This window comes from Jaculus jaculus, chromosome 15 (genome assembly GCF_020740685.1).
Source record: "Jaculus jaculus isolate mJacJac1 chromosome 15, mJacJac1.mat.Y.cur, whole genome shotgun sequence".
Lineage (NCBI taxonomy): Eukaryota > Metazoa > Chordata > Mammalia > Rodentia > Dipodidae > Jaculus > Jaculus jaculus.
The window spans coordinates 33,169,625-33,185,967 of NC_059116.1; the positions used below are offsets into that span (position 1 = coordinate 33,169,625).

The 16,343-nt window shown below is 54.1% G+C and overlaps 1 protein-coding gene across 2 annotated transcripts in view; it reads right to left on the minus strand.

The window, feature by feature from the left end:
• The window catches only part of Shc2 (SHC adaptor protein 2), a 35,938-nt gene extending 21,385 nt beyond the window's left edge, over positions 1-14,553 (minus strand). For both annotated transcript variants that reach the window (XM_045135240.1, XM_045135239.1), the window contains exons 1-4: positions 14,161-14,553; positions 2,314-2,384; positions 1,055-1,115; positions 846-965 (exon numbers count right to left, since the gene is read on the minus strand). In XM_045135240.1, coding sequence (XP_044991175.1) covers positions 846-965; positions 1,055-1,115; positions 2,314-2,384; positions 14,161-14,553 — 645 coding nt within the window. The remainder of the gene's footprint in view (positions 1-845; positions 966-1,054; positions 1,116-2,313; positions 2,385-14,160) is intronic.
• Between the last annotated feature and the right edge of the window lie 1,790 nt (positions 14,554-16,343).

Genomic DNA, 16,343 nt, shown 5'->3' on the forward strand with positions numbered 1-16,343 from the left:
AGCTGGCAGCAGCCCTCCCCCACCGCACAGAGCTCAGGATTGGTCATTTTCCCCCCTCTCTTGGGCAACCGTGGATTTGATCCTTTGTTTCCACCGGGAGATTGGAAGCTGGGATCGCTCCTAGGTATGGTGGACACTAAACTGGGCAGTGTGGGGTGCTGAGCAGCGTCCTTGCCCCCCACACACACACGAATACCAGGCCAGCCCTCATTCCCACCACCCTCCAAGCTCCGGGCAGGTGGGAATCCTTGAGTCCTGGCATTCCAAGCGGGGCTTGCGGCTGCAGGGGGCCGAGGGAGCGGCTATGGGTGAACCGTTGGTGGGACTACGGGGAGGAAGGCTGGAGGCTGGGGATGGGGATGGGCTGTGCGGAGGCCTAGGGCAGCGCTGAGGGCAGGACTGAAGGGGGCAGGAGTGGGGAAAGGGCAGAGCAAAAGGTAGGCTTTAGGTGGGGCTGCGGGGCGCGGGGATGGTACAACAGAGGGCACGGCTGGGGCGGAGAGGATGGCACTGTGCGCAGGGCTGAGGCTCTGTTGCGGGTGGGGCTGTGCGCGGGGAGGAGCTGTGAGCAGGGGTCAAGTGAGATGGGCGGTGTTCCGGGGTTTAAGAGCTGTGGGCATAGTTGAGAGGTGGGTGGAGCTAATAAGAGGGCTGGTGGGTAGGGGGCAAGAAATGTGGCTGAGGAAGGGGCTTAGGCAGGGATGCGGGTGCGCTATGGCGTTGTTAAGGGGTGGGGCTCAGGCAGGGATGCGGGTCGGGTTTAGGCGAGCGGGCGAGTGAGGCAGGAATTGTAGGCAAGGCTGTGAGCATGGCTGAGGTCTGAGAGACGAGGGCATGGCTCCCACCTGGCGTGTGGCCGGCACAGAGAGGTTGAGGCCGTCCACAGATATGTTAACTGAGATGCTCATGCCCGCGAAACGGAGGTTGCTCTTGCCCAGGATGGAAGCCAGCGCCTTGTTGGGGGCCTGGGGTGGGGGGACAAAGCGCAATGAGCAGTCACACGGGCCAGGGGAGGCGCCCAGCGGTCCTGCGCCCAGCCACCGCGCGCACCCACCTTCTTCTTCCAGGAGCCGCGGACGCCAGGCACAGCCTCGTGCAGACGGTTGATGGCTTCCCTGCAGGAGGAAGGGACCAGCTCAGAGGGGTCACAGGGAAGAGTGGGAACTCAGAGAAGGCGAGGGCGGCAGATGAGGTGACACACGTAGGTCATCCCGGCATTGGAGAGGTGAAGGCAGGACGATCAGGAGCTCAAAGTCGTCCCCGGCCTCATAGTAAGTCGGAGTCCAGCCTGGGCTGCATGACACCGGCTCAAAAACTTAAGAACAGGGCTGGAGAGATGGCTTAGCGGTTAAGGCGTTTGCCCGCGAAGCCAAGGGGCCCAGGTTCGATTCCCATCTAAGCCAGATGCACAAGGTAGCTTATGCATCTGGAGTTCGTTTACAGTGGCTGAAGGCCCCAGTGCACCCTTTCTCTATCTATCTGCCTTTCTTTGTTTCTTTCTATCTATCTATCTATCTATCTATCTATCTATCTATCTATCTATATAATTAAAAAAAAAATCTGGGTGTGGTAGTGCACGCCTTTATTCCCAGCACTTGGGAGGCAGAGGTAGGAGGATTGCCATGAGTTTGAAGCTACCCTGAGACTCCTTAGTGAATTCCAGGTCAGCCTGGACTAGGGTGAGACTCTACCTCAAAAAGAAAAGAAGAAAAGAAAAAAGGGGAGGGTCAGGACAAAAAGAGGACACTGGGATGATGGGGGATGCAGGGTCCTGCGTGCCCAGTGTCTATGCCGATGAGTGGACATGCAGTATGGTCCAGCCACACACTGGATACCACTCAGCCACGCACAGAAGGCTCGGACACAGTCCACTGCAGAGCAGCCCTCAGGGAAAGAATCACAAGTGCGTGAGACCCGTCACAAGTAGATAATCAGTTAGATAAAGCAGTTTTCTCGGAAGACATGGTTCCCTCCCCACAAAGGCCTAAATGTGTGGTGACCCTTCTGGGCCCTAACCTGGTGACACAAACCTGCCCTCTGTCCCAGCAGTGGCCAAGAGGGTCCAGGAGAGCAGCCAATATCTGTGGGTCCTGCCCATGCAAGCCTCTCCCAGCGGTCCCCTGAAACCATACCCAATGCAAGACAAGCAGGGACAGAACCGAGACACAGAGCCCACATGTGACCCATGCCAAACCCCTAAGTGGACATGTTGAAGGGAACGGCCATCAGCCGCTGTCTCTGGGTGGCTGGCAGGTCATCTCCAACCTGGCACTGCCACCCTCGCCTGCCTCCCAGCCCATCCCAAGGCTTCACCTGGTCACCTGGGTCCTGGTGTTGAAATCCAGGGAGCGCATGGATCGAAGCACCTCGATGCAGCCCATGTACTGAAGAGAGAGAACAACAAAGTCCAGCAAGAAGCTGCAGGGCCCTTTCTCCCGCCCTGGATTGCTGCAGCTGCTGCCCCAGGGCCTTGGCACCTGCTGTCCAGCATGACCTCTCACCCACCTACCACTTAGCCCAGCTCCTCCCTGATCCTAAGGATCAATTATAAAAGTCCAGACTCGGGCTGGAGTGATGGATGGCTTAGCGGTTAAGCGCTTGCCTGTGAAGCCTAAGGACCCCAGTTCGAGGCTCAGTTCCCCAGGTCCCACGTTAGCCAGATGCACAAGGGGGGCGCACGCATCTGGAGTTCGTTTGCAGTGGTTGGAGGCCCTGGCGCGCCCATTCTCTCTGTCTCCCTCTATCTGTCTTTCTCTCTGTGTCTGTCGCTCTCAAATAAATAAATAAAAAAATTAAAAAAAAAAAAGTCCAGACTCTGCCTGATGCTGCCTCTGGCTCATAATTGTTTCCTCTAAAACATAAGAGAGGGCTGGAGAGACGGCTTAGCAGTTAAGGTGTTTGGCCTGCAAAGCCAAAGGACCCAAGTTCAATTCCCCAGGACCCACGTAAGCCAGATGTACAAAGGGCACATGTGTCTGGAGTTTGTGTGCAGTGGCAACTGCTGTGCCCATCATTCTCTCTCTCTCTCTTTCTCTTTCTCTCTCTCTCTCTCTCTCTCTCTCTCTCTCTCGGTGCGTGTGTGTGTGTGTGTGTGTGTGTGTGTAAAAAAAGACCAGTGACACTCATGTAACTTGAACACAGGTGCTGGGCACAGGCTAAGTAAATAATAAGGATAGAAACCATGTGGCTGAAGCCAGGCGTGGTGGCGCACACCTTTAATCTCAGCACTTGGGAGGCAGAGGTAGGAGGATCAGTGTGAGTTCGAGGCCACCCTGAGACTACATAGTGAATTCCAGGTCAGTCTGGGCAAGAGTGAGACCCTACCTCAAGGAAAATAAAAAAAAAAAAAAAAAAAAAAGAAGAAGAATGAAAGAAAGAAACCATGTGGCTGACAAATAGGAAAATACTAGCCATGCACCTTGTACAGAAATTGCCATCTCCTATCCAGACACGTATCTCCATGGAAAAGGACAAACATTCAGAGAAGGACGAGACACAGCCCCCAAGCCTGCCTTCAAAGCTGGCGGGGAAGCAGGGCGTGGTGGCACACACCTGTCATCCCAGTACTCAGGCAGCTGAGGCAGGAGGATCAGGAGTTCAAGGTCACCCTTGATTTATATAGTTCGAGACCAACTTAGGCTACAGGAGAGCCTGTCTCCAAAAGAAATGATGACTGAACCCACGCTTTTGACTCCATTCCAAGGCCTGCCCCGCGGACAGCCACACCAGCCCCATGCCATGTGGGCAGGGTTCTCATGGGGCTGAGGAAACACCTACTGCCGAGATCCTTCCCCTGCAGGCTCTTGCCATCCTGGCCTCCACTTGCAAGTTCTGCTTGAGCAGCTGTGACAGGCCCTACAGCTCCAAGAGAAACCAGAGACACCCTAAACCCAGCAGGGGCAGGATCTGCAGACAGGCCTTACAGACACGCCTTACAGCTGAATTTGCCATAAACAAATAAATGGTTTTCCAGCATTAAGTATATTGCCAGCCATGCATGGTTTGCATGGAGCCTGAGACTTATCTGTTGTTTCCTAGAAATTTAAATCAAGACTGGAGAAATGGCTCAGAGGTTAAGGGCAATGGCTTCTAAAGCCTGACGGCTAAGGTTCAATTCCCCAGGACCCATGTAAAAGCCAGATGCAGCCAGGTGTGGTGGCCCATGTCTCTCTAATCCCAGCACTCGGGAGGCAGAGGTAGGATGATTGCTGTGAGTTCAAGTCCACCCTGAGACTACATCGTGAATTCCAAGTCATCCTAGACCAAAGCGAGACCCTACATCAAAACAACAACAAAAAAAAAATTAAATCAGTCTATTTTGTGCTTATGGTGGCATTTAATTGAAATAGCCTGCAGTAAGTTAGGGGCATCCTGAACCAGACAAGTGTTTTTTTGTTTGTTTTTTTTTAAGTTTTGTAGGCTGGCATGGTGACACACCCCTTTAATCCCAGCACTTGGGAGGCAGAGGTAGGAGGATTGCCATAAATTCAAGGCCACCCTGAGACTACATAATGAAGTCCAGGTCAGCCTGGGCTAGAGTGAGACCCCTACCTAGAAAAAAAAAAAAATTTGTTTTGTTTTTTTCGAAGCAGGTTCTCATTCTTCCGGTTGACCTGGAACTCACTCTGTAGCTCTAGGCTCGCTTCAAACTCAAGGTGATTCTCCTACCTCAGCCTCACGAGTGCTGGGCTTAAAGGCATGCACCACCACACCTGCTAAAAGAAAAGGTTTTATGAGCTGGAGAGATGGCTTAGTGGTTAAGGGGCTTGCCTGCAAAGCCAGAGGACCCACATAAGCCAGATGCACAAAGTGGTGTATGCGTCTCTAGTTCCTTTGCAGTAGCTGAAGGCCCTGACATGCCCATTCTATCTTCCTCTCCCTTCCTGTCTCTCTCAAATAAATAAATAAATAATGTTCTCTCTCATATGTGGATACTAGCTACAGGTGATTGGGCTTATGTGTGAGAATGAAAATACTTAGTAGCAGAGGCCAGTAAGTTAAAAAGGAGACATAAACGGAAGAGAAAAGAAGGGAGGAGGGTACTTAATAGGTTGATATTGTATATATGTAAGTACAATGATTGTGATGGGGAGGTAATATGATGGAGAATGGAATTTCAAAGGGGAAAGTGGTGGGGGGAGGGGAATTACCATGGGATTTTTTTTTTAAATCATGGAAAATGCTAATAAAAATTTAAAAATTAAAAAAAAAAGATTTTGGGGCTGGAGAGATAGCTTAGCCATTAAGGCACTTGCCTACGAAGCCTAAGGACCCAGGTTCAATTCCCCAGTACCCACGTAAGCCAGATGCACAATATGGCACGTGCATCTGGAGTTTGTTTACAGTGGTTGGAGGCCCTGGCGTGCCCATTCTCTCTTCCCCTCTCTCATAAAGAAAGAAAATAAAATTTTTTTTTAAAAGCAAAAAGAAAGAAAGAAAGAAAGAAGAAAGGAAGGAAGGAAGGAAGGAAGGAAGGAAGGAAGCAAGCAGGCAAGCAGGCAAGCAAGCAAAGGTTTTATAAAATCATCTACAAGACAGTTTTGAAAGCCGGGCACGATGGCGCACTCCTTTAATCATCCCAGCACTCGGGATACAGAAGGAGGAGGATCACCGTGAGTTTGAGGCCACCCTAAGACTACATAGTGAATTCCAGGTCATCTTGAGCTAGACTGAAACCCTAATTCCAAAAACCCAAAAATAAATAAGTCCTATAAATAAATAAATAAATATGTATGTATGTATATATATTTTAGGGCTGGAGAGATGGCTTAGCGGTTAAGAGTTTGCCTGTGAAGCCTAAGGACCCCGGTTCAAGGCTCGATTCCCCAGGACCCACGTTAGCCAGATGCACAAGGGGGCACATGCATCTAGAATTCATCTGCAGTGGCTGGAAGCCCTGGCGTGCCCATTCTCTCTCTCTCTCTCTCTCTCTCTCTCTCTCTCTCTCTCTCTCTCTGCCTCTTTCTCTGTCTGTCGCTCTCAAATAAATAAATAAAAATAAACCAAAAAAATTTAAAAAATAATAATATTTTTTTAAAGGCAGTTTTGAGTGATGAGTCGAGGTGCTTCGAGACAGCACTTGTGAGGAGCAGATGAGGAGCATCACACACAGGGCTTGAGTTTGCAATGTGTGAATCGGGTACAGTTTTGATTGACAAGTTTTAAGCCAGATGCTGCGAGAGAGCACTTATGTGGAGCAGATGACGAATGTGGGGTTCAGTCTGTGGCCCAGGAGGAGGAGGACCAGGCTGCCCCTAGCTTACTGGAAGCAGCTTCAGGCCGTCCTCCCCCACCCACCCTCAGGCTGACCACATAAACAATTTTGCCACCAACTGGACATCAGAGAAGGGGACCCTGAGTCTCAGAAGCGCAGATGCCCTGGACATGCCCCTGGCGGTGCTCCAGGGTCCCGTGACCACCCCAGCCACTGATGACAAGTCACATGACCCATCTACCATCACCACACAGAGGGCATGAGGAAAGAAAGCACTTAACCCTCACCAAACAAACAAACAAAATGGTGACAAGGTCAGGAGGCAGAGGTAGGAGGCCACCGTGAGACTACATAGTGAATTCCAGGTAAGCCTGAGCTAGAGTAAAACCTTACCTCAAAAGAAAAAAAAAAAAAAAAACAAGTGACAAGAGTCCACGATCACTCCACTAACCTAAAACATACAGGTAATAAGACGGTTCAGTCCTGTTGTCAACTTGAGGGGATTAAGAATCCACAGACAGGGCTGGAGAGATGGCTTAGCAGTTAAGGTATTTGCCTGTGAAGCCAAAGGACCCAGGTTCAATTCCCCAGGACCCATGTTAGCCAGATGCACAAGGTGGCGCATGTGTCTGGGGTTTGTTTGAAATGGCTGGCTGCCCTGATGCACCCATTCTCTCTCCACCCCCCACTGCCTCTTTCTCTCACTCTCAAATAAATAAATAAAAATAAAAGTATGTTTTAAAAAGAATCCACTGCTCAAGTGGCAGGAAGGATTAACCTAACGGAAGGAGGAAGTCCTTCCTCCAGAGTGGGCGGCCTCCCCAGGGGTGGGCTTTACCCCAGGAGCCCCGAGAGGAAACAGTTCCTTTCCCGCCTGCTGCCTGTGCTCCCGCTGCTGACTGCTTCACTTGCACAAACATCTGTCCTGCTCGGCTGTCCTTCCTTGCCATTGGACCCAAGTTTCCTCAGCCTTCCAGTGAACTGAAGGCCAGCGGCTCTCCAGAAAGCCCCAGACCCTCCGAGTCGGATTGGAGCTGCTGAGGCATCCAAGTCCCACACTGAGCGGCTACAGGGTTCCCTGACTCTCAAGCCTGTTATTGTCAGATTGCCATAAGCCAACTCAATAAATTCCACCACCTCCACCCTTTCTGTGTTGTTTTTCAAGGTAGGATCTCGTTCTAGCCCAGGCTGATCTGGAATTCGCTATGTAGTTTCAGGCTGGGCTCAAACTCACGGCGATTCTCCTACCTAGATCTCAAAAGTACTGGGATTGAAGGTGTGAGCCACCATGCCCGGCCTAAATTCCCCCCGCCCTTTTTTTTTGGTTTATTTATTTATTTGAGAACAACAGACACAGAGAGAAAGAGGCAGAGAGAGAGAGAAAGAGAGAATGGGTGAATGTGTGTGCCAGGACCTCCAGCTACTGCAAAAGAACTCCAGACATGTGCGCTCCCTTGTGCATCTAGCTAACTTGGGTCCTGGGGAATTGAGCCTCAAACCAGAGTCCTTAGGCCTCACAGGCAAGCGCTTAACCACTAAGCCATCTCTCCAGCCCTAAATTCCCTTTTTAAAAATATTTTAGGGCTGGAGGGATGGCTTAGTAGTTAAGGCACTTGCCTACAAAGCCAAAGGACCCATGTTTGATTCCCCAGTACCCACATAAGCCAGATGCACAAGGTGGTGCATGTTTCTGGAATTTGTTTGCAGTGCCTGAAGGCTCTGGTGTATCCTTTCTCTCTCTCTCTCTCTCTCTCTCTCTCTCTCTCTCTCTCTCTCTCTCTCTCCTTCCCTCCCTCCCTCCCTCCCTCTCATAAATAAATAAAAATAAAATAGTTTATTTATTTATTTATTTATTTATTTGAAAGAGAAAGAGGCAGATAGATAAAGAATGGGTATGGCAGGGCCCCCAGCGACTGCTAATGAACTCTAGGTGTAACAGTTACCTTGTGCATAGGACTTTACATGGGTCCTAGGGAATCAAACCTGGGTCCTTTGGCTTTGCTGGCAAGCGCCTTAACCTCTAAGTCATCACTCCAGCCCTAAATTCCCTTTTTAATGCCCATTCATTCACTTGGCTCTGTGCCTCTGGAGAACTCTGACTGATACAGTGTCCAAGCAAAGGGAGCAGGCAGAGAGCAAGGACGCAGATGACAGGAGCAGCAATGCCAGGACTGAAGTGGGAGACAGTGTGGCGGACCTGACGCCCTCAATGTGGCTGGGGCAGAGTTGAAGGGGCAAAGACCAGGAGGCCACGGGACCTGGGGCTGTGAAGGGGCCATGAGTGAGCTGAGTGAGCTGAGGAAGTACGGAGGGGGGTGCAGACAGAAGCACACTGACAGCCTTGCTGGAGGATAGAGGGAGGGAGGGATAGAGGGAGGGAGAGAGAGATAGACAGATGGACAGAGAGGTGGGTGGATGGATAGATAGATGAATGGACGGGTAGATGATGGATAGATAGATGGGCAGGTGGGTGGATGGGCAGATGGATAGAAGGTGTGTGGACAGGTGGAGGGATGGATGGAAGGTGGGTGGACAGGTGGATGGATGGGTGGATGGATGAAAGCTGGGTGGACAGGTGGATGGATGGATGGGTGGGTGGATAGGTGATGCTGGTGGATGCAGAATCAATGCACAGTGGGCAGCAGATGGAGCATGTCTCAGTCATGTGGCACATCAGAGTCAATCAGCCAAGGTTCCTGTCTCCTGGACCAGAGAGGACAACTCTGGAAGGACTCAACTGCTCCTTCCTCCCTCCCTCACGCACAACATCTTCTCTGTGTTAGGCATCCCTATGAGTATTTGCTGTCCCGGGGTCAAAGGGTAAAGGATTCTATGGTGCCACTGTCTGTGGTCCCCACTCTGCTCATCATGGCCTTAAAGGAGTGGCCCCATTTTGCCTGCAATGAACTGTGGGAGACAGAGATGGAGCCTCCTACAAAGAAGAGGAGGATGATTGGCCAGCATGGTGGCCCACACCTTTAATCCCAGCATTCAGAAGGCTGTGCAAGCAGGAGGGCTGCAATGAGCTCAAGACCAGCCTAGGGTAAAGTGAGACCATGCTTCAAAAAAGAGTGGTGGTGCATGCCTTTAATCCCAGCACTTGGGGGGCAAAGGTAGGAAGATTGCTGTGAGTTCAAGGCCACCCTGAGACTACACAGTGAATTCCAGGTCAGCCTGAGCTAGAGTGAAACCCTACCTTGAAAAACAAAACAAAAAAAAAAACCAAAAAAAAAAAAAAAAGGCTGGGGGGTAGGGTGGACAGGTGTGGTTGGCAATGCTTTAATCCCAGCACTGGGAAGGCAAAAGTAGGAGGATCTCTGTGAGTTCAAGTCCAGCCTGGGACAATGGACTAAGTTCCAGGTCAGCCTGGGCTAGAGTGAGACCCTACTTCAAGAAAAAAGGTGGGGGGCTGGATCAGTGGTTAAAGGTACTTGCTTCCAAAGCCTGATAGCCTGGGTTCCATTCCCCAGTACGCACACAAAGCTAGATGCACAAAATGGCACATGCATCTGGAATTCATTTACAGGGGCTAGAGGCCCTGGCACACCCATACTCTCATTCTGTCTGCCTTTCTCTCTGTCTCTCTTTCTCAAATAAGTAAATATATATTTAAAGAAGAAGAGGAGGAGAAGGAGGAGGAAGAGAGGGGGAAAGGAAGCCCAGGGAAGGGTCTTCTTATCTTCCAGTGGAAAGGTTGGGTCCACAAGTGATGGCTGGAGCTTCTCTTGCCACTTGGTGACATCCTATATCCCCTGCCCTGCTGGCTTTAGAGCCAGACTCAGGGGAAGGGGCAGCAGGCCCTGTCATCGCACCGAGGAGCATTCTGCATCCTTCCCTGGCAGCGAAGGTGTCCTGTGGACAGGCAGCTTCCCCCACCCAGCTCCGCTGCAGAAGCAAGCACCCAGGTCCTTCTTCTCTTGGGCAGGGATCATGGCTGCCCTGTGATGGTGCTGTGGAAAACAGGAAGCTCTCGTAGTGAGTTTTGTGTTGGGAGGAGCCCCGCATGAGTACAGGCAGAGAGCCCTGGGAGTGCAGTCCTTGCTGTCACCTCTACTCCTCCACACGACAAGTGCAAAGGCCAGAGATGAGGTATCCACAGGGCTCCCGCTCACATGGTATGGCCCCCTTTCAGCTAAAAGTAAGATTCAAAATGTAGTCCTGTGGTTGCGGGAGCCACTTTCGAGGGAGGCTACGCAGCACAGCTATAAAAAGTCCCCAGGTGCCGGGCGTGGTGGCGCACGCCTTTAATCCCAGCACTCAGGAGGCAGAGGTAGGAGGATCGCTGTGAGTTCGAGGCCACCCTGAGACTACCTAGCGAATTCCAGGCCAGCCTGAGCTAGAGTGTGACCCTACCTCGAAAAAAAAAAAAAAAAAAAAAAAACAGGAAGTCCCCAGGTGGTGTGGTCCGGGGAGCCATGCGGCCCATTCCAACTGGCTGGACCAGGAAGCAGCTGGAGACTCAGGAGCAGGGTCATCACCCTGAAGGAGACCCACAGGAAAAGGGGGTCCTTTGTCCAGGTCCACAGCCACCAGGAGGAGAGCTGACCCAGAACAGTGGAGACACCAAGGACAGAACGACAAGGTCAGAACATCTCTTGGGGACATCCTAACAATGCCCACACTGGACAGTTGACACACAGAAACGTGTCCATTTATGTTCTGAGACTCAGATCCGTGCAGGCCAAGAGAGGCTCGTTCCTGTCTCTCCCAGCACCTGGATTGCCGTGGTCCTCTGTGTCCCTCAGCTCATGGTCACCTCACTCACATCTCAGGCTCTATGATCTCATGGTGTCCCTGCCCATGTCTTCCCACGGCATTACAAGGACAGCAGGCACTGGCTTTGGGGCTCAGCCTCCTCTGGCACCAGCCCATCTCAACTGACGACCCCGCAGTGGTTGTGTTGCAGGTTCTATCCTGAGATCCTGAGTGGACGTGGTTTTGAAGGGGCACAGCTCACCCCAGGACATACGCCAACAGCCTCAACACAGGCAAAGCCACTGAGCGGCCTGCTGAGCTGACCCTACAACCAGGGATTTCTTCTCAAAAGAGATGTGGGCCTGTCTGTGTCACCACCAAACCAGGCTGGCCTGACCGGAGCACTCACGCCCCATGCCAAAGCCCCGAGGGGGTGCTCGGCCACTCACTCCTCAGCAACTCTGTCTGTGAGGCCCAGAAGTGTCCAGAGTGTGATGCTGCTGGGCCCTCGATGATCCAGGATGGTCCCTACCTGCAGAGGCCCCTCTGCCACAGATGACAGATTCATGGGCTGTGGACATGAGGAGCTGCCATGAGGGTCATTTGTGTGTGTGTGTGTGTGTGTGTGTGTGTGTGTTTTCCAGGTAGGGCCTCGCTCTATCCCAAGCTGGCCTGGAATTCACTCTGTAGTCTCAGGGTGGCCTCAAACTCACAGCGATCCTCCCACCTCTGCCTCCTGAGTGCTGGAATTAAAGGCGTGCACCATCACGCCCGGCCATGGGTCATTCTTCAGCTGGCCACAGTGGCAGGTGTTGGGAGCGTGCTGGCCCCCACAGCCTCTGTCCCAGGTCTGGTGCTTATGATGTGCACAGGGCAACTTTGCTCACAGCTGCGACTGGAGTTTCCGTCTGTAAGCGAGGTGGCATGACCTCTTCCAAGAGCCCCATTGGTCCCCTCATCCGTCTCCCTGTGTGGCACTGTGGCTGCCTCCCACCTCCATCTCCTCCCTCAACAACCAGGAGGCCAACTCGGCTCTTGACAGATATCTCAAGCTAGGGGCAGTTTCCTGGGAGCAGAGTGATCTCCGAGGATGCTCCTCCTCTCCACCACCCAACCACGCTGGCCCTTACCCTGCCCAACTTCTCTGGACTCCAACACTGATACGTGCCTCCCAAAGTCACTCCAGAGCAGGCCACTGTCAACACTCTTCGTTTCTCCTTGGTCCCTCCCCGAGTACCCCTAGATGCCATCTCCACAAGACCCTGGAGAGACCTTTGGAAAAACCCAAGCTCCACCTTGCTACCAAATGGCTTAGTGCCATTCAACTAGAAGCTCTGTCCACTGTTAGGGAGAAAGGCCAGGCGTGCTCCCTGCCACAGGGCCTTTGCACTGCCAGAAGACCTCTCCTGGATATTTCTTGGCTTCCAAGGCTTCGGGTCTCAGCTTCAGCGCCAGCTCCTGATCACCACAGCACAAGTAGCTGCAGGTCTCTCACTCTCACATCCCATGATTTGACCCTTACTGGGACCACAGCTTCCCCTCAATTCGCTGTATCTCTCCCACTACAAACAAAGCTCCTGGGAGCAGAGCCCAGAACGTTTCTGTGTCCTCCAAATGGTCAGCAGCTGAAGGAGCAGGCAGAGATACAGAGCCTCACGCTTCTTATAACCCAACATCATGAGCCCCAGTAATTTGAGTTTCTGAATTCTGAACATATATCCGCCAGGTGTGACCCAGCCCTGGTGGGATGGGTGTGTAGTAGCCTCCAAGGGATGGTCTGGCTCAGGGTGTCACACCACATCCTAGCCAGACCCAAAGAGGACAAAAGCTGGATCCAGACAGCCAAAGCCAGCCCACATCCGCACAGACCTGGGAACCATGGTTAGAGCTGAGCTAAACATCTGCATGGAATTCAAAGCCCTGGCCTGGACCACGCATGGAGCATTTGCAACATTCTCAGTGGAGGCCACCAATGGGGGAGGCTTCTCAGTTCTCCCTGCAACAAAGTACTATAAACCAGGGACTGAAAACAACAGACATTTGATCTCTCTCCCTTATGAAGACTGGACGTGGGAGGTCAGGTCTGTGCAGGCAGCGCCTCTCAGGGACTCTACAGAGGGTCCTTGACCTCTTCCAGTGTCTATGGACTTCCAGAAATCTCTATGGGCCCTCAGCTTGTGGCTGCATTAGCGGTATGTTTGAGATGATCTCATGTAGCCTAGATTGACCTTGAACTCTTGTCTCTACCTGCTCCAGTGCTAAAATTATAGGAGTTCACCACCATGCTTGGCTGAAGCAACTCTACTGTTGTTGTTTGAGGCAGGGTCTCACCGTAGCCCAGGCTGGCCTCAAACTCGTGGTTCTTCCTACCTCAAAGTGCTGGGACTAAAGGTGTGTGCCCCCATGCTTGAGTGAAGCAACTCTTAAGGTCCCATTTGCAGATCTCTAAGTTTGTGAATGTTGGCATACATTCAACCCATCCCAGAGGGAGGAGGTCATAAAGAGGACTGCTGTAGAGAAAGCCAGGCCCCTCTCAGGACCCCTGTGGGGACAGCCAGCAGCAGAGCTATGCCAGTCCAGTCCCGTGCTCCACGGCTTTGGGGATGGCTTCTGGCGTACACTGTGGTTCATGAGGGGTCCCTGAGGATGAGTGTCGCACACGAGGCGAACGTTCAAATGGTTTATCCAACATTGCCCTTCCTGATGCATGGAGCAGAGTAAAATGTCAGCAGTGACAGGTGGACACACAGCAGATCACAACCAACCCCCACGCCTCGCCCCATGCTTGAAAAGGTCCGTTATTTAAAAAAAAAAAAAAAAAGGTGGGGGGGACAGGACTGGAGTGATGGCTCAGCAGTTAAGGCTCATCTGGCGAGGCAAGAGGACTGCCGTGAACTGGAGACAGAGGTGGGCTACAGTGTGAAACCAGGTCTCAAAATCTCCCCTCATAAAGGGGGGGTGAAGAAACAGAGCCCCATCACAAGGTCTGGGTGCCACATCTAGAGCCCTGCATCTGGTTCCCCCCCCCCCAACCTCTGCTCCAGCGTTGAGGGTGGACGGACATCGCCTTCGTGGTCCTCATCCTATGGATACTCCCCACCGACAGCAAGGGGGTGCACAACCTGCGCATGCGTGTCCCCCTCCTCCCCACGTGACGCGTGGGAACCTGGTGGGGAGTAGCCGAGCTGGAGATTGGGGGGGTGGGGTTCCCGGGTAGTGGGAAACGGACCTGAGGGACCCGGCGCACTCACCCGAACGACGTAGGAGACCCCGGGCCCCAGGACGCGGGCATCAGGGTGCAGCCAGCCGTGCGCGGGCTTGTGGATGAAGCCGCCCTTGCGCGCCCACTCGGCGGCGTCGGGGGCGCCCCGCGTGCCGCGCGCCCCGGAGCCCCGGCAGCGGCCGAGCGCGGGCAGCGGACAGGGCGCGGCGCAGCGCGGCTCGCAGGCGCCCAGCACAGCGGGGAGGAGCGCGGGCGCGGCGGGCTCGGGCTGCGGCTCCGGGGTGCCCGCGCGCGGCGGGGCTCGGCCCAGGATGCCGCCGGGCGCCGCGAGCTTCCAGAGCGGCACGCGCGGCAGCAGCGCGCAGAACGTGGTGGGCGCCTCGGGCTCGGGGGCCGCGCGGCCGCCCGGACCCTGCGTCATGGCCGCGGCCGCCGACCGAGCCGCCCCGGCTGCCTGCGCCGAGCCGCGCGCGCTCCTCCCCGCCGCCGCCGCCGGTGATGTCACCGCGGGCCCAGCGCGCAGCCGCGGGGGGCTGTACCCCTGGGACCCCGGCCCGGGGCGAGAGAGAGAGAGAGAGAGGAACGGGCGAGAGGCCAGGCCCCGCCCCGGCTCCCGAAGTTACCCTTGGACGGAGGGGGAAACTGAGGCAGGCGCCCTTGAGGCAGGGCGGAGGAACCATCAGTTCCTCGCCTTCGCTGCCCTTCCAGCCAGATCACGCCCAGACTATTCTCCGAATGGGGAAACGGGCCTGGAGAGGGGCCGGGGTCAGGGCAGAGATGCAATGGGAAAACTGAGGCAGGGGGGTCCCTGGGACAGAACGGAGGTGAGATCTGGCCCTCAGCCTCTCCTCTGTTCCATCCGTATCGAGCTCATACTTTATTGCTGAGGCCTGGAGAGAGGCAGAGACACAGTGGAGAAGCTCAGGCCTGGAGCGGGGCAGGGGATACAATGGGGAAACTGAGGCAAAGGTCCCTGAAGAGGGGTGGAGGCAAGATCTGGTCCTCGACTTCACCACTCTTCCATCCAGATGGTGTCCACACTTTACTTCTGGATGGAGAAACAGGCCTGGGGCAGGACAGACACACAATGGGGAAACTGAGGCATGGGAAGGAAGTCTACAAGGGCATCTGAAAAGCAAGCACGGGCCACCCCTGCTGTTTCCTGCTGGCCCCAGTTTCCCGGGCTGAGGCCCTCCTCCATCCGTTCCTGGAGTATATAAGATGGCCTGAACTCTGGCCTCCCAGACCTGAGACCCGTTCTGTCCCAGCCGCTGCAAAGGAGTTCAGAGCTAGCCAAGGAGAAATGCGCGTGGAGGAAATGTCTGTCTCTATCACCCTGCCTCGGTGGCCCGCCCAGCCCCGAACAGTCCTGCCAGGAAACAAAGGCAGGCCAGGGAGGGGCAGGTGAGGAGGAGGGGCCAGGCAGCACGCGGGTCGATAATAGCAGAAATGAGATCACAGTGTAGGGGAGGGGTGGAGGGCCGAAGCCGAGCCCCAGTGATGCTAGAGGAGCCAGGTCACCTGCAGTCACCCAGAGTGCCTTGTGGTGTCTGGGGGCTGTGTGCATGCAGGCTGCAGTTCTCAGGGTGCTGGGCTGCACCCTGTGCATGTGGCTCGACTTAGGGTCTCTGAGTGGCAGACTGCACCAAGTATACAGTCTGGGTTCCCAGTCAGGTCCCTCCTGAGCCCCGTGGGGGTTGCGCAGCTGTAGATCTGGCCCTGGAGGGCAGAGCTGGCTTTCCGTGGTGTGAATAGAGACATTGAACCAGAGGGTGATGGTGCTCAGGCGTAGGTGCTGACGGCAGCTTTATTGGCAAGCAATTCTAGAAGGTGGAGTCGGGGCAGGCAGAGGCCTGAGGTGGGGGGGCCACCTCCAGGCCAGTGCATACCTCAATTTGCAGAAACCCGAGTGGGTCCGGACACCAAGTTCTAGGACACTTAGCTCCATGTCCAGCTAGGAAAAGGAATGCGTCTCCCTGTCTGGCCTGGCATGGCCCTGACCCAGTGAAAAGAAACTGGGGCCCTGGAAGAGGACTCACCCTGCACCCTTTCCAAGGCCTCAGGTCATGGCCCCAGGGGACAGGAGGCTCAGGTAGCCTGGAAGGACCTCAGACTGCAGAACGGGAAGGAGGCAGCTCCCGTGCCAGCACCCCTTGACCTATGCAGGAAATAAGCCCCAGGAAGGGCCCTGATGCCTGCGGCCTGCAGCTG